This window comes from Siniperca chuatsi, linkage group LG4, assembly GCF_020085105.1.
Source record: "Siniperca chuatsi isolate FFG_IHB_CAS linkage group LG4, ASM2008510v1, whole genome shotgun sequence".
Classification (NCBI taxonomy): Eukaryota; Metazoa; Chordata; class Actinopteri; order Centrarchiformes; family Sinipercidae; genus Siniperca; species Siniperca chuatsi.
Genome location: NC_058045.1, coordinates 12,685,455 through 12,704,438, shown reverse-complemented (window position 1 = coordinate 12,704,438; position 18,984 = coordinate 12,685,455). Strand labels below are relative to the sequence as shown.

General features: G+C 38.9%; 1 protein-coding gene across 1 annotated transcript in view; it reads right to left on the bottom strand.

Moving 5' to 3' along the window:
* Positions 1-12,248, bottom strand: part of slco3a1a (solute carrier organic anion transporter family member 3A1a) — a 40,159-nt gene extending 27,911 nt beyond the window's left edge. The window contains exons 1-3 of the mRNA XM_044192127.1: positions 12,168-12,248; positions 7,265-7,449; positions 1,237-1,696 (exon numbers count right to left, since the gene is read on the bottom strand). Coding sequence (XP_044048062.1) covers positions 1,237-1,696; positions 7,265-7,423 — 619 coding nt within the window. The 5' untranslated portion in view covers positions 7,424-7,449; positions 12,168-12,248. The remainder of the gene's footprint in view (positions 1-1,236; positions 1,697-7,264; positions 7,450-12,167) is intronic.
* Between the last annotated feature and the right edge of the window lie 6,736 nt (positions 12,249-18,984).

Below are 18,984 nucleotides of genomic sequence, written 5' to 3'. Positions count from 1 at the left end.
GTGTTTTTTGTAAAAACCTCTTATGTTCAGGACAAATAAACACAACAAACAGGAATGAAAAAAAATCATCTTTGGGCTTGAGATTACAGAGCACACTGCTGCCTTTGTTCGCAGGTTACATCTGTATTTGAGTGACAAAAGGCATGCTGCTGTGTGAATGTATCAGAGAAGGGTGAGTGCCAGCCTGAACTCATCCTCTATTCAGGCTCTCATTGTCTCTGCACCACGCTGATAACAAACAGCACACACTACGCAGACACATCTCATCTACTCCATCAAAGGCTGATGTGGCAGTCTGGACAACAAACAGGCAGGTCCCCATCAAAACAAGGAAACATACCATTAAATGGATTTGTGTCTGTGGTTCACGGGTAACTTCTCTGCTCTTATGACCAACAGCATTAAAGGAAAAAGGTTTACCATGCAGGAATATTAGCCTCTGAGAATTACTGTTTTAACTTTAAAGGAAATGTTTGACATTTTGTGAAAAACTCTTATTTGCTTTCTTGCCAAAAGTTAAATGAGAAGATTGATACCCTTTCATGTCTGTATTTTAAATATGTAGCAGGGGCTGAAAATCCCTGCATGGCTTAATGAGCCAAGTACTAAAGCTAACTTGTGTATACCAAAATGGCAAAATATACATATCACAGCAAATACATATCCCTAAACAGCCATTGTGCATTCAGAATTTTGCACAGAAAGCACTTTGAATGCACCTTTAAACCTCGAAGAGCCACATCAGCAGCATCTTGCCTTTGAGAGAGGATTGAGTGAAGCAGAGACATTTAACCCGTATCTGTCCTCTTCCCCACTGAAACTGCTGTAAAGGAGATTAAAAAGCTCCAAGATCTGCTCACCTGGCACTCACGTGAACAGGCCTGTGCTTGGAACAAAGGGAGATGGTGTGCGGCAGAAGAGCACACATATATCCTGTGTTGACTCAAACTATGCAAACATCGCACCTGATGGCGATGAGCAAACACGTTCATAGTTGACTTTCCGCTGAACCAGTTTTAGTTGCCTTGGGAAATCATTGTGCTGCAGCAAGTACATTTTTAATTTCCAGTGTGATAATCATTTGTTTCCTTGAACATTTCATTCAGCCAGAGATTCTCAAACCTTCCTTCAGCAGTGGCTTTTGGCAAACTTAGATTTTTCCCTCTTTCCCCAATATATTAGGTAAAATCTGGATTTTTAACATTTTGTTCATACAGGTTTATGAATATGGCTCACCTATATAGAGTGATGAGTCTTTCTTCTTTACATGATCATCAATGTAGGACACCCCCAGGGGCTGCACCGGTGTGGCTCCGATCCCCAGCAGGACCTGGGCTCCGATCAGCAGCAGGTACATCATGTTAGTGTTGGCTTTGTTGGCACACAATTTGTCCTCCTCAGACAGCTGGGCGTCCCTGCTGCTGGTGTTGGAGCAAACATCCCGACCCATGTCAGTCCTCCACGTTTCCCCTATCTCATACTGATTAGTTAGAAACTCAGGCAGAGCTGAGAGAAGGGCGCCGAGCGCCATGACGATGCCCCCGCAGCCGATCAGACGTGGCCGATGTGCCTTGGCCCCAAAGTAGCTGACAAACAGGATCAGTGCCAGGTTTCCTATCTCAAAGCTGCTGGCTATCACTCCTACATCAGCACTTTGCAGGTTGAACCGCCGCTCCAGGGTGGTCAGCACACTCACCTGAAAACAACAGTGGGAAATCAAACCAGAGTCATGGGAATGATGCTGAATGAAGCAAAAATGTTGCACAAATACAAAACCAGGGATGTGGGAACCTAATGTTACGCATGTTAATGCAGATGTAAATGCACCCAGAACGCATTGTGATTGGAGGGCAATCAGATCGGCAGTTCACATCTCAAGGCGGTCTACATTCGCATATTAATACCCAGTGTAAATGGGGCCTACATTTAATTCTTTTGGACAGGCTCTTGGAGAAATTGTGTGTGTTTTCATCAAACTATGCCTTTCCACTGGAAACTAACTGTCTAACAAGCTGTTCAGATGTTCCACACTTTGGCTCCTCCCTGGAAACAGGCCTCTGTTTCTGATTAGCCGGGCACAGCAACATTTACTCATCACAAGCTTCTCTCTCTTTCACCAGCTGTCATCCACACAAGAGTTAGAGCCTACCAGTAACTTCCAGCTGAAGCAAACACAGCAAAATGGTTGTACAGCCCAGTTCAGGTTTTTTGTTTAACTGTAGTTGTCAGTGGTCAGCTATTAAATCATGTAAGACAATATTTATTTTCTGGCAGTGAGTACATGAACTTTGTTAGACACTACTTTGAATCATGATGTACTCAAAGACTTTATAATGAATCTGTTGTAAAGCTAAGCAAGGATGTGTTTGCTTGTGATATGTGGGAACAGTCTCTTTGTGCCATGTGAACCACAGTGTCACATTTAAACAGTTATCAAGCTATTTTCAGATCTGTCCCAAACCGTCCTTGAAAGGGCATCACAAATTTCCATTTCCCAACTGGCTCTGTTAAAGAGTTTTGACTGAGCCTTAAAACAAAAATGGTCTTGCCAACAGAAACATTCCCTTCTGAATATAGTGACTTCACTGCAAGATGAATCAACTTGTGGTTTTCCATCAAATGCTTATTTATGCCAATTTAATGTACACAGTTGAGAATATACATTGCATGAGTACTTTTGATCAGTCACACACACACACACACACACATATATATATATTTATATACACGCACACACAGATAGATAGATAGATAGATAGATAGATAGATAGATAGATACATAGATAGATAGATAGATAGATAGATAGATAGATAGATAGATAGATAGATAGATAGATAGATAGATAGATAGATAGATAGATAGATAGATAGATAGATAGATAGATAGATAGATAGATAGATAGATAGATAGATAGATAGATAGATAGATAGATCAAATATGGTGCTCAGTAAGGAACAGGAAAGTGATGTTTAAGTTTTTGCTAATTGACTTTATTCTGATACTTCAATCTGTCTGAAGCAAAGAAAATACCCTGTACCCATTCAGTCTCTACTGACACCTGTTATGAAAAAATGATCTGTTTAGCCAAACATTTATCAACCTCATCACACCCTTTGCTTTCATCACCGTTCTCTATACTTGAGACAAAAACAAGATTTAAAACAGGCGAGTAGATGAGGAGACGTCATTGTCAACGAAAACAAACACTGTACAGTCTGTTTGCTTTGTTATTTGAATTGAAAATAAGTTGTCCTCAGTGACTAGGAAGAAGAAGTGACAGCAGGGTGTTCTTGCAGCTGCTCTGAACACAACTGCAGTGACTCCTTCAATACACATCAAAGCATGGGGAGGATGATTGTTGGGAGCGGTTCGTGCCGCGGTCCTTTGGTGAAGTTCAGCGGATAGAAAACTTTAGAATGAGTCATGACGTCTCTGCCCCTTGGGTGGCTCTTTCATACAAATGCAAACACACTGGACGGTCTGCATTTCTGCCCGACTGGCTCCGCCCAGCTGGGATCTGCGATGCCAACAACCTGTTGATACCGTAGCTTTAGCTCTAGACAGACAGTAACACTGCAACAAAGTCAGGCAGTGGAAACACTCTGTCTGAGTTAAGCCAGGTTCAACATGTTTGTCCACTTCCACTCTGACTCAAACAGGCAGCCTTCCAGGAGGATTAAACCCAGAATAAATGATATAGGAATAATCGAGTGGAAAGCATACTGGTCACTGGTCACAGCCACATTTTTCCAAACTGTGGAAATGTTTAATCTGTTGCATGGCAACAAAACAAACCTCGTCATGCTGTGTGACATCCCATCACCAGAAGAACGAGTCTTGTCTGAACACAAGGAATCCCAACTTCCACAGACTTTTTTTCTTCAGGATGTACTGACAGCGTCTGTATTATCAGCCAGCAGGAAAAAAGCAGCTCAATGCTGTCATTCGGTTTAGCACTGACGTGAAAGTGCTGAAATAGTGCTATTTGTGAATGCACAGCAGCTGTTTATAACTGAAGCCTCAGCTATTTAAAATCATTCCCACTCGGTTTTATGGGGTGTAACCTACTGAGGGTTGACTAAAGGTTAGCTAAAGGTACTTTAACTGCTCTGAATAAGCTATTTTAAAGAGTTGTTATTGGTGTCTAAAAGTAGCTACATCTACACATAGCAACATTATTAGCCATGTGCATACAGCATATTTCATACTACTTCTGTTCTTCTTTTTTGAGCACATGAGCAAACTTTACACATTTACTTCTACAGTCTATGCATGTGTGTGCTGGAAAAGTATCTCACATACAGTAAAGTAGATTTTGAATAAACTGCCTATTTATTGATCCTTAACACCAATTGTATTTGTACTGTTTTTAAAAAGCACTCATCACTTTTAAACTTTGACCACTTTCTCAAGGGCACCTGACGTCAGCTACTCTGTTAATGGCTACACCTGTGCGCTATTATATGAAAAAGGCTCAAGGCTGACACACCAATAATAAATTACCTGGGTGATGTATGTTTTGGTTTATGTCCATATATTAACCTGAAATAAAACTGAATCATTTGACATCTCAGCTTAAATTGAATTAATTAATAAATAAAATGACTAAATAAGTAACATCTGAACAAATACATGTGCTTTATTGGAACATAGCTATTAATATTGATATTTTATTTAGTTTTAAAATATTCTGTTGAACAATTTGGGCTTCTCCCTCCTAATACTCAGCTGATTCAGTGCGACCGCAGTTTGACAGGTTTGCTCAGCTGAGATGATGTTAGTTGCACTTTGCAGCTCGAGCTCTGCAGCGTCACATTTGGTTCTTATCAGGGACGTGTTACCATAACCAAGAGAGTTTAGAGCCTCAGGTGCTGCATACACAGAAGTCACAAATAGTGCTTAATATATACTATTAACGCATACAATTAAAATCTGATGGAATTACGGCAGAAAAGTGCAAGTCAGGCAACAATAGTGGCAGGATGCTTGAATGTACGGCCTCTTATGGTACATTTTAGAGCCCTGTAGCTTTATTATTGGGTAAAATAAATAAATTGTGCAGAGCCTGATCTAATCAACTTATCAATCACATGATGGTTCTAGGATCAGTGAACCTCTAACTGTTTCTTTTGCTCAAGAGTACTTCAGGTTTGTCACAGCACAGCTCCAACTAACGATTATTTTCATTATCGATTCATGATTTTGTCATGTCACAAATCAGTGAAAAATGCCCATTCTGACTTTGCCATGGTGCACATGGTGGAAACTGAGAATGTTTGCCCTTTTGGCCTGAAAAATGACTCAGGCGAATAATCAACTATCAAAATAGTCGCAGATTCATTTTCTGTCGATCGACTAATCTTTTCAGCTCTTCATAGGACTATTTAACTATATAGCTTTATAACTATTATATTATTTCAAACAATCAATGTATTGGTTGTAAACAAGGGATTAAATTGATCTCTTGTGTTATACCTTCTGTTACTACAATGAAAAATCTATGTCCATTAAAGCTGAAACGATAAGTTAATTCATCGATCAGTCGATCAACAGAAAAATAATCTGCAACTACTTTGATAATCAATTAATCATTTCAGTCATTCATCAAGTAAAAATAGAGAAACATTTCTCAGGATTTGCTGCTTCTCTTTGTCATATATGAAAGTAAACTGAATACCTTTGGGTTTTAGACTTTTGGTCAGACAAAAAAAGACATTTGAAGACGTCACATTCGGCCCTGGGAAGTGGTGGTTGGCATTTCAACCGTTAATTGCAGCCCTAATGTCCATTAGACCAAGTCAACTGCTGAAAAGAGTCGTTCATGAAATTATTTACTTCGGACGTACATTTCTAAGCACAAGATGTCATTAATTCACTCCTATCACTTGCACGAAAACTGTAAAAATAGCAAAGTGATTTCCTGAGAACTGAGAAAAATCCAAAATAAAGCATACTAAAATCTGTACGTCTGTGGTATTTGCCTGTGCAGGTTGACTGCCTGTTCACATGCAGTCAGGCTGCTAAATCAGGACGCCCAGCATGCTGCTAAATGTCTTGTACTTGAAGCAGCTCACAGAAAGTAATGGGACCATGATAGTTTAGTTGTGTCCCTTCACTGCCAGCAAATGCTCTTAAGTCCCATCATCCAATCAGAGACACCACAGTAGCGCATGCTGGTCGACACCAGTACCTAATGTCCTGCCGTGTGAATGAAGCTCCATGTAAATTTGCTCTATTGTGTTGATGAAACAGAAGCAGGCCAGAAAGCCTCATGTGTTTGTGTAAGTAAATGATTCCAAAACTCACCTGAAGCTCCAGGTTTGTTATTCAAACTGTTTGAACAGGTGTCCTGAACTAATGTGCCATAAAAAAGCAGAACAACTGCACTGCTTGTTTTTATCAGAAATAGACGATATAAAGAGGAAGAATATCCTCCATAACGGACTGCTCGATGCTCAGCAGGTCCACTAACAGAGAAGATAAGATGTTCCACTCCAAATATGGCCAAGGCATTCAGGGGTTTAGTCTATAAATTGCGAGTGAGCTGAGTGTGATTCCTGGAGAATAAACATTGCTAATGTCAAAACTAAATGTTCACAGTGGTTGCCTGAGGCTGTGGAGCTCCTCTGGGACACTTTGAGGAATATTTTGGAGCCCTAGAGGGAGCTTTGTCCCACAAAATCTATATTAGAGTCTCAGATTTTTCAGTGTTTTGATGTTTTCATTGCAACCGCAACATTAAAAATACACATATTGAGGTTTTCTAAGAAGTCATCTGTAAAACCTCAACAGTGCTAGTAATAGTAAAAGTGAAAGGTTGAAACAACAGGAAATACAGGGATGGGAGGTGGATCCTTGACCTTGAATGACATTTTGGGTAAAATCAGCCACTTGCTGTCTTCCTAAACATGATAAGACTACTATTATTAGCCTAATGCTAACCAGAGCTTTAAGGTCCCCCTTTGGTTACTGCTGCATGGTTGATTAAAATAGGCTCAGTTTGAATTGTGATACATTAAAGATAAATAAGATATAATGGCCCACATGCAGCAGGCTATTTTCTCACAACTATAACAAGGCTACTTTACAGGAGACAGGTTTATATGTCCTGTCTTCGCTCTGCTGCATGTTATTTAGTTCAAAGCGTGCAGAGCAGCAGAAACACCAAAATTCAAAGCCCAGACCCGGATAACAAAAGTCTAACTTCAGTGTCAGGGTCTCAGTTCTCAGTAACAGTGCGGGCAAGTGTTGTGTTGTACTCACCAGGTATGCTCCGACGGTGCCCTGTGCCAACATGAGGGCGCATTCCGATATCAAGAATATCTTGATATTTGAGAAGCATGAGGGGTTTTTCCGGAGGCCGTCTCCTTCCAGCATGTCGCCGCCGCTCCGATCCGAGTCCCGGTGCTTCTTCACCTGCATCCTCCCCTTGCTTTACCCACACAGCACTATGAGAAACCGAAACACACACACGGGAGGATGACCGCAGGAAGACACTGGCTGGTATAGTGTTTCGCTTTCCCCCCTGTAGACTACATTCGCGGTGCTCCTCGTCGCTGTTAGTCCTGATTCAGTGATTTCTCTTAATACATCTGACAAGCTAAGAAACACACATCCAAACTCCGCGGGGCTCTGCCGGTCGTCTGCGCCCAAACATCGCCTCCTCGTCGACGCGCAGGAACATGTGAACTCACTGGAGGTTTTTTGCAAAGGCACAAGTGAACCACAGGTTCGCGGGTTTTTGTGGGTCTCAGCTGCAGGTGAAGGTTCTGGTTACAGGCTTCTTCTTCTACTCCTCCTCCTCTAACTCCTACCGCTGCAGACTGTCATGGTCCTTCACGCACAATGACTGCTCTCTGTGCGCTCCCACCTCTCTCTCTACTACTCTCTTCCTCTGCAAGCACATGCGCGGCCCTAGAGGCGCTGTGCAGCAGCCTCACACGTCTGCTCAACTTGCCTCTGACTTGAAAAATCACTACAGTAGCCCTGTGGGGGCCCGTGTGTGCGGCGTTTCACAGCGAGTGTAAAGTGACTTACTGCCATTTTCTGATGTCTGTGGTGCTGATGGGGAATTTTGTTTAGTCTCAGGTCTGTAATTGAGGATTATTTTAGAGCTGAAACACGCCGAGGTTAGTCCATAAATCCATAAGTAAAATAAATAAATAAATAAATAAAATAAATCAACAGAAAGCTATTTGGAAACTATTTTGAAATTCGATTAATCGGTTAAGTCATTTATTTTATTAATTTGCTGCTTTCCTGTGTTTTATATCATTGTAAACTGAATATCTTTGAATTTTAGACGGTTGTTCAGACAAAATAAACCATTTTAAGGCGTGTCTTTTGGGTCTAGGTAATTGTGACAGGCAGTAGTTTCTTTGTAGACTAAATGAGTAATTGATTAATATTATTTTTATATCTGCCAATTATTGTCTCAATTAATCGTTTGGCTTATATAATCACAATATCTTGGTGTGAGAATTTTGTGATATGATACACTTATATGGAGACGATAATTTATCTTCTATCCATAAATATATTATTTTTCTAACTATATTGTATTTTTAAACATCCTTGTATCTCCATTAGTCAAACATGACAATTAATGAAAAATTAAATTAACCAATAAATAGTTCATTTTCAGGCAGTAATAGCATTTAGGGCTGCAACTATAGATCATTTTTAATTATTATTATTTTCTCGAATAATCATTTGGTCTATAAAATGTCAGCAAAAAGTGAAAAGTGCCCATTACAACAATAAAGCCTGAGGTTACTTCTTCAAATGTCTGGTTTTGTTCGACCAACAGTCCAAAACCCAAAGAGGTTCACTTTACTATTGTAGATAAAGACAAAAGAAACCAGAAAATATTCACATTTGAGAAGCTGGAACATAATTGAACATCATTTCAGTTCTATCATTGCCTGTTACTGTAATCTGCTGATTATTTTCTCAATTAATTGGGTAAAACAAGGCATCTTAAATGACTTAGCTGTAAATTGTGTAGAAACTGGATGACCCTATCAAGTTATCAATACTCTTGGTTCTGGGGTCAGTGGACCTCTAACTTTCTGAAATAAAGTTCAAGAGTGCTTCAGGTTTGTTTGTCCGATATGTGAGCATTAGAGGTGCTGGTTGGCTGATTCCCCATTTTTTCAGTCTTTATGCTATGCTAAGCTAAGCTAACCAGCTGCTGGCTGTAGCTTCATATTTATCGTACAGACATGAGAGTGGTGTTGATCTTCTTATCGAACTCTTTGCAAGAAAGTGAATCAACGTACTTCCTTTAAACAATCAGTGAATTATCAAAATAGTTGCTGATTAAATCTGTCACTCAACTAATCGAGTAATCGACTAATTATTGCAGCTCTTGCTCTTTAACGATGCATTGGTGAAGTTATAGAAGGGGCTGTGATGTTTGCACAGTATGTTTCCAACATATATTATTGGATTATTGTGTTGTCAGCATGTCTGGGATGAGGTATTGCTGTGGCTATGATGTATTGAAACCACATAATGTGATGATGATGGGTTGGAACTTATGATTAACAAATGTTGAAGGCTGCGAGGGTTTTCCTCACAGCTGCTTGCTCAGTTTTGGATACAGCAGCAGCAGCATGAGGACATGTAAAGGTCAAGGAGATGAGCTGGTAATTGATGAACTGTGAAATGTGTTTCTGAACCAAATTGAACATTTAAAAACCGGTCAAAACACCACAGTGCATGCAAGATGGTTGATAGTGTTATTATTAGATTTATTAGATATTTAAGATCACTGCTATTAAAGCTGAACTGATTAGTTGATTAACCAATTAGTCAATTGACAGAATACTAATTGGCAACTATTTAAGTCACTTTAAAAGCAAAATACTAAATATTTCCCTATTTCCAGCTTCTCCAATGTCAGAGTTTGCTGTTTTTGTCTATTTTATATAATTGTAAACCAAATATTTTTGGGTTTTGGACTGTTGGTCGGACAAAACAACACAAAGCAAGACATCACATTGGATTTTTCACTATTTTCTGACATTTTATATACATACATAATAGTTTAATCAAGAAAACGACTGGCCTGGTTAATTGATAATAAGAAATAAATAATCATTAGTTGCAACCCTAAAAGATATTACTGCCTTAACATGAACTATTTCTTGGTTGATTAAATTTTTCTTTAATTGTTTTGTTTGACTTGTAAATTGAGATACTCAAGTTTATTAAATAATACAACATTTAGTAAGACTATATATTTATGGCTAGATGATAAATCTGTTGTCTCTATTAAATCATATTATGACAAAATTCCCATATTAAGATACAATTTTAGTTGTTATGAATAAACAAATGACAGAAAGATACATTTTGAGACCTTAAATACATGAGAATATATTCTTTTTTAAACATTTTCCTCTAATCCTCATGCACACATCCTATATCTCTATCAAGATGATGCTTTGATAGTTCACAACATTCATTTGTCCATTTGACCCTCAGTTCCACTCCAGAGGACCTGAAACCGACTATGCCTCACTTTTTTAGAGCTACAGATGAACTGACCCACAATAAAACATATAAATGATCGCTGTGTGATTTAACAGTTGACTGTGATTCAGGGCAGCCCCCTCATTCTCATACTAGGTTTTGGCAGATGTCCAAAGCAAAATGGTCAGCAATCGCAGAGGCTCCCTCACTCTCGACTAGCACACTCCCACACAGAAATCCTTCCTACACTTCTGCATGTTGCTTGCTACATTCAGCCTGCTGGGAAAAGCTAAATGTAAACCGTCAAGCTGACAGTTTTAGAGTCAGAGGCTTGAATCAGACAAACTGTGTGTTACAGTGTTAAAATCCCACCGAGTGCTGATGTGCCAAAACTTAGACAAGTATGTAAATATTGACAGCTAAAGGAACAGTGTTATGAGAAATGTAAATCTAATATAGCATCCGCTTTGGCCCTGTGCTAGTTTCATAAGTATTGTTTGAAACCAAGCAAAGATTCATGGTTCAAAGACCTGTAACATACACAGCTGCAACAGCAACCTGTGTGTGTGTGTGTGTGTGTGTGTGTGTGTTTGTGTTCAGGACATTAACTGAACGTACTTATTATTCAGTCCATCACCTCTGTTTTGTCCCGAATAATCCATCTCTAACCCTACACAGCCTTTTTAGCTTGTGACCCCTGAAGGCACAGTTGCTTTCAAGTATACCCCCATCCCTGAAGGCCCTGCACACCTACACAGATATTTTCAATTACTCTGCCTGATTAGACCCCTAGTCAGTTTGGGTGGAGTCTGTGAACTAATAACAATGTGCAAATTTTTTTTCAATGCACTAGCTTAGAAAGCTATTGTGACCATGACTGTAACAGACTATTTCTAGCATGTTTTTGAAGCACTGCCTGTCTAACCTTTGGACAGCCATCATCTCAAGCTGTACACATTTTAGAGCTGCAAAAATTAGTCGATTAATCGATTAGTTGTCAACTATTAAATTAATGGCCAACTATTTTGATAATCGATTAATCGGTCATTTTTTGAGAAGAAATGTTCAAATTCTCCGATTTCAGCCTCTCAAATGTGAATATTTTCTGGTTTCTTTAGACCTCTATAATAGTAAACTGAATATCTTTGGGGAACAAGATATTTGAGGACGTCACCTTGGGTTTTGGGAAACAGTGATCAACATTTTTCACCATTTTCTGACATTTTATGGATCAAACAACTGATGGATTAATCAAGAAAATTATCAGAAGATCAATGAAAATAATTGTTAGTTGCAGCCCTAACATATTTTATTCATCTTTGTGTCTCTTTCTGTGTCTGTCACTCTCTTTATCTTAACAGAAATACGTACGGGTTTTTTTTAGATTTGGTACTGTCTTTCACTGATGACTGTAGAAGTTCATTCAGTTAATTCAAATCAGGTGCTGAAATTAAGTCTGAAAAATGTTTCAGAACAATATAAAGAGGAAAATTACAGTCAGCGTTTGCTTTGTGTGTGTGTGTGTCTACCAGCCATTAATGTTTAATAGAAAAGAAATGTATGCATTTCTCTTATTCTTGTAATACATTAGTAGTAGTAGTGTGTGTGTGTGTGTGTGTGTGTGTGTGTGTGTGTGTGTGTGTGTGTGTGTGTGTGTGTGTGTGTGTGCTCACCACTGTTTACATACAGTAGATGTGCAGGAACATGAGTCAGGTAGTAGCAGGCAGTGGGTGGAGACGGCTTGGATCGGTGCCAGGAATGTATGAATGGAAAATCCTGCAGACTATTGTTCTGCCCTCTGAAACAGCTGCTATTTATAGGATTTGGAAAAGGGTGGACTGTGGAAAAGAAGCCCAGCCTGTCTGGTGGGAGACACTGGAAATGGGAGCATAACAAACATGCTGCCATACAGTAACTTTTCCTGTTAAAACTTTTGAGGAAAACATGCCTCCACTACCTGTTATTTCACAGTGTTTACAAAATAAAAGTTAAACTTTGCTAAAAATATATAGCTCTCTATTTTTTTCAGCACATACAGTATAAACTACTACTTATCAAAAAATATAGTTTTTTCTTACATGCTTACTTTTATTCATTATGTAATGTAGAAAGCAAGAAGCCCATTAGGTGAAATTTATGTTGCAGTTGTGTGATCAATATTCTTAGTGTTATTGACTGTTACGTACTGATTGAGCAAATTAAATTTACACTGCAGACATTTTCTTTTACCATCGTACAGTATCGTTAATAGTACAGTAACATCCTCAGCATTACTTTCATAACATCATGGTGTGCATCTGTGACATGTAGAAGAAACTATAGATGTATCCTTAGAAAAGTGAGCATGGTAACGCTGCAAATAATTGAGTGTTCAATGAAGTTTTATACGTTTGCTTGTGTTTAATTTATATGTGTTAACATTAATTATTATTTAGTATCTTCTTTTATGAGATAAAATCAAGATAATATAATAATATATTTGAATTAGTAAAACCTACATTAGGTAGGTAGGTAAGTAGATTTATCTGACAATAATAAAGGTAAATCAAGACTGCAATCACCAATGCCTGACATGCAATTGTCGAGTATAAACACACACTAAGGCTAAGAGCTTACAGTATTTCTATTGTGATCCTTGTTAGAAAGGGAAAAGGGACAGATTTACAGATAAATTAGAATTACAAATTACAGTTTAGATAATATAGGCTTTAGAATAATATAAAATAGACAATCTACTGTGTATTTAACACGCTGAGCAATAAACATCCTTTCATCAGTCCTGAAAAATATGGATATATAGATTCATAACCAAACCTGCTTCATAAAATAACCTTGTTTTATTTCTGTAAAATCTAATTTCAGGTGAATTTTCCTTGCAGATTTTCGGTCACCTCCAGTCCCGCACTGACATGTCAGCACTCTGTCTTATTCTGAGTGCGTTTACATGTTAAGGTCCTGAATGTGTTCAGTATTTTTAGTGACAGATGAGACTCTGACTGGGACACAAAATAGGTTTTAATCCAATCTTTTCTGTGTAATATTTTATGAACAGTGTTTTTCTTAAACAGTTCCCATGTGAAAAGAGCCATAAGCCATTACTTCCATGAACCAACACTGTTTCTGACTTTTCATGGTTCACTGCACTTTTGGCCCCACACAGGTTTTTCACCTCCAGTAAAAGGCTCAGGACAGTCTCTCCTTGCCTGTCTGTTACCTGCAGCAGTGAACAGTAGTTTTTGTCTTTGTGCTACTAATGAAACCTCAAATACTAATTCAGACATGATCTGCCAATGGAAACATATCTGTCTTTATTCAACTCAGTGCTGATTCAGTCACTGAGGATGCTTCCACAGTGAAGACTGGTCTTATAGAGTTGTGGTTTTTCGAAGAAAGTCAAGTGATGGTTTCACAGTTCTCAGCTCATCTGTCATTGGATCTTGGCATCCATCCGAAAATCTTCAGCCTTCCTCTTACGCAGCAGTGGTTGCCATGGAAACGGTCCTGGGAGGATATGGGCAGCAGGCACAATGCGGAGGGACTTTCTGCTTATGTTATGAACTTATCAACAGATTTATTTGGAAATTAAATTGTGTGACTTACTGTAAAAACACAGTGGTTATTATGGGTGATGATGTGTCGGCTTAATAGAGATGCTATCTGGTGTTTGATAAACATTTTTCTATCATGGTAAACCAATTATAACTTTCAATTTGACTGATAATATAAGTACCAGGTTCATTCAAGATGATTGAAGCTGATTTGGTCTGTGCTTTACAAAGTAATGACACACAAAACATGTAAAATAGACTTGAAAGAAATGTGGATATAAGCCTTGTCTTTCACTTAAAGGAATAGTTCGCTTAGCAGTTAGCTTTGCTTAGCGTAAAGACTGGAAACAGCCTGGCTCGCTTCAAAGCATAAACATCCAGCAACCAGCACTTCTAAAGCTCACTGGCTCAATGGCTTAATCCGTACAAAAATCAAAATGGTGACATTAGTTTGATGAATTGAGTTCATTAGTTACCCTTATCCTTGCCTCATGTTGTCTATTTCTACCTAAAATACATGTTTCTTACATAAAGACTACATGGCATTACTTAACTTAATCTAATTCTCAGAATGGAAATACAGCAGATTCAAATGATCACTACCAACGCTGCCAGTGTTACTGAAATGACTGAAGTTACCCATTACTTTTATTCATCCAAAAACACCACAAAGGCACAAGTGTTGTACAGTTTTCTCATTTCTAACACTGAAACCAGTTGTCCATGAATTCCACTGCGTGTTTAGGCAGTGACAGCTTCCTCCTTCATTATGAGCCCAAAGCTGTCTCCTTCAGACCAATGATCAGCCAGTCTGGCTTCAGGCGCTGCATCACTTAGCCATGCAGTGCTGCTGAGCTAGAATTCACTTAGAGGGAGCGGCCTCCGCAGAGGACGGCGCTTAATCAAAGCTCACAGATACCACGAGAAAAAAATTGGTGGAAAATTCCCAACATGTTTCCTGTGGTGTCAAGCCTCCCTCAGATAACTTGTCCACATTCATAGCCCTGAGTGTAAGGACCATATTCAGTTTCATCATGTGCCAGGCAAAACAACACAGATACAGTTTTAATATACTACTCCAGCTGCTGGAATGAAGCCATGTAATTAGAAGCTATCTGTGTTAAGTGTTTGATTTATTTCTAACTGCATTAAAATTGTGGCATTTTGTAGACTTTGTAACCAACTGTGACTGTTTTCATCCCTTATTTCTTACAACACTGATAAGAAGAAGAGTAAGTAGTAGTCAGACTCAAACAGTGCAGATATGCCTACCAATATTCAGTGCCATAGTCCATTTGTTTGCAGTTAAACAGAGTGGCTGGAAGTGAAGTTGAAGCTCAAACTCAGTTTTCTTCCCATGCATCAGCAGAGATCTTCAGGGCACATAAATACTGCATGAATGTAAGGACAGTCAAATGGCATTTGCAGCTTCAATGGGGAGTTACTAAAATGTCACCTTCCACTGTTTTTTGGTTGTTTCCTCTCTAAATATAGCATGCTGCTGTCTGTTCTAGATTTTAAACTATTTCATGCTGCCGCACTGCTGTCTATTTTTACACCGGTATCAATAGAGAGGGCAGCATGTGGTTTTAAAATAGAGTAATATCTGTCTGCGCTGCTGGGGAGAGGGGTTTCAAACATAGCACTTATAAAGCAGCATGGTCCAGTTTCCTTCCCAGGGTAAAAAAAGCCAAGTGATACATATGCTTATTTCCAGATGCAACCTGACCTCATAAAGCTAAAGAGCCTGCTATTCACTCAACTTTAATCCAAATTATTTTTCCTGGAACAAGTGATGTTTAAAAACACATCAGATTCACAGAAAAGTCTTTCCATCCAGCAGAGGTGGCATTCTCAAAAGTATAAGTAGATATTTGTTGGCATCCCTGTGATGGCATTTTAAACACCAGTCTGACCTGCCTTAGGGGAATGACAGAGAAAGTTTGCAACACGAATGCATTCATAGGAATAAAAAATGTAAAGCTGCTGAAACCAGAAAGACGAGTTGAGCGGCATGCACACAAAGAGTCAGTGAAGAACTGTATGCCAGCTGAGCATGGGGAAAAAAACACACATAAAAAGTTTAGAGTTACAGGTGGGGTGAGATGGAAACAATGGCAGGACAGACTAGATCGCCGCGGGGAGCCTTTGAGAGGACGTTTCAGTCAGACTTCGACTAGTCACCGTTTTTTTGTGTTTTTTTCCTCCATTTGTCTGTCAAAACAATATCTGCAAACATGAACAACTTGATCCCGAAGCGAGAAACGCAGAGCTGGTACTATGATGTACAACCTGGAGCGACTGCAGTGGGACTTTGTTGACTCAGTATTTTAAGACCTTATGAGCCTCATTTAATAGCTTTATAATGATGTGAACCAGGACTACACAAATATCTCCGGAAATACCTCAAAGTACTCTCTTGTTGTCGTTGGATAATTCCATGTTTGCTATACAAATTGAGGTGTCCCGAGGCTGAAGGCAAACACATCTGAACACTCAAATTCAGAGGTAGTTAAACAGCTTATCATAAGAACTATTATACACTGTGTGTCCTATGTTAAGAAGTTTAAGAAAAAACCTTAAACAACCTTAGGCAGCAGTCACATGCCTCTGGATAACTTTCTTAATGCAATGTGCTACAGTTGAGCCCAAACTCATTTTGTCTGCCCTCAGGAGACCCTTATACACAGTCAACATACTTATATGTGATATTTGTTTAAAAATAATCATATTATTTTTCATTTAATCATATGTCTGTTTTTTGATTTGCTTAGTACTTCTATTCCTTCTAGTCTCAAGTGTGCATTGATATGATAGTGAGCAGCTGTAACGAAAGAGTTTCCCCTTGGGCATCAATAAAGTATTTCTGATTCTGATTGTGTACTGGATGAACACAAAGATTGTCAGAGTTCTCGAGTGCCTCTTTTTTGTTCATTTACATTTGCTTCATTGTGGGCTTTCTGGGCCTGATGTGAAAACACCTCAGTCAATATTTTATAGCTGTGTAATAACTGCAGGATTCCTCTGCTTCATGACATAGCAGGTCTTTAATTTTGCCACTGCACATTTTTTAAATCATATGTTGTACAACTGATTCAACATCATTTACTGATTGTTATTAAGTGTTTTCTAGGTCCCTCCTCACAATGCCAGGAATACAATTTTGGTGGGGAAATACTGAAATTGATTTTTTATTCTAAAATTACTGGAATCAGCCTCTAAAATACCCTGTGTTAATTATTTTTTATTGTAGAATGTAGAAGTTGCTAAAATCCCCCAGAGAAAATACAGAGGACATAACCTCTACGGCCCTAACTGCATAACCTTGTAATAATACCTGACTAGAGGATATCATCATGAGTCTCTTTCTCTATTTAAAGCTGCTATAATCAATATTTTCATACTAACAATGTATCAAATGACAATGTGACAATGTGAAAGGGGTCGCTCACAGTGTTGAACTTACAGAGAATTATAGCAGCTTTCCTTGATTTTACAGAGCTTTATAATGAGTTTCAGCTCATTGTTCAGCTGTCCGGCCCACAACTTTACTGGTTTGGTTCACTCTCATAGTGTTGTTTTCGGCCGCAGCAGGTAGCTGTTTTCAGTGAAAAAGCTCTAAAAAGCCACTGTACACTACCTGCTCAGCACCAAATGGCAGACAGACACATTTAGCGACTAGTTGGTGATCAGAGTGGAGCATTTAGCAGTTAAAGAACCAGATATTTGTCTCAGGAGTTGGTGAAGACCAAACACTAGCTAACACAAGCTAAAAGGAGATTATTGGACTTAACATTCATCAGGTGGCCTGAGACACAACTTCAAATGAATGTTACTCAGTGTCTGCTGGATATGTAAATAAGCAACTGTTTGCTAACACATTCGCCACATCAACTTAAAAGGTGACTATATGTCAGCATTGTGTTCAGAACTTGTTGTTATTGCAGGTTAAAGTTACCTGACTGAAATGCTACTAATTACCTGAAGCAGAAATAAAAGAAACACAGCACTCACCAGCAGCTTAAGAGTAGAGGGTTATGGGTAGAAAGCTTTTGCAAGAAGTATATGTTTTGTCATGTGACCTTTTTTGAAATGTAACTTACCACAGGCCTATAATCCCTTTAATTAAAACCCTTGCTATGGCTCAGCTACAACTGGCAACTATGGAGGAAAAGACTCATAAATCCAACGTCGCCATTCTGGACTCAAAGGGGAAGTTAAAGCAAAGCTTTGTTTAAGAAGGGTGGGGTTATCCACATGGTGGGATTTGGCAGCCACCCTTATGACAAACATTAACCAGCACTACCCCTGCAGGATGGTCTTAAAGCATGAAACAGTCCATAGTAACCGCGAAGCAGTTTTTTAGGCTTCATCCCTTCACTCAGCAGATTTCATTGCTCCTTTTGCTAAGGAGATATTTTAGTCGCTGACATTTTGATTGTCAATGTTTGGCATGTGGTGGGCTGATAATTCATGTTGAAAAGCTGACTAATTGGGCACCACATCCAAAAGGTTCTCTGTCACTGGAGGCTGTCCAGAGTTAAGATGATTTCATGCAACTGAGGAGATAATTCACTTGTGCAAATGTGGCACAGCACAGCAAAAGATATTCATGTGACATTTCTGGCCTCAGTGGTATTCTCAGTGTTGATCGGTCTCACAAGTTTAATACATCCTTTTTACATTTGATATTGTTATTGCCACATTTGTTCTAATAACAACAAGAATATTTTATGATTACTTCAGCACAACTTTTTAAGATTTGAAGTATTTTTAAGAAGACCAGACACATTTCTTTGCTGCAATCCTGGCTCAAAAGACACAAAAAGGCCCAGAGTAAATGTCTGGTCTCTATATCTCTCTTTCAAGCCATGAAGTCTTGTCAAAAATAGGCAGCATTGTTCCCCCAGGTTGTCTCAAGCACATTTACATACAGTAAATGTATGCAAATAAACA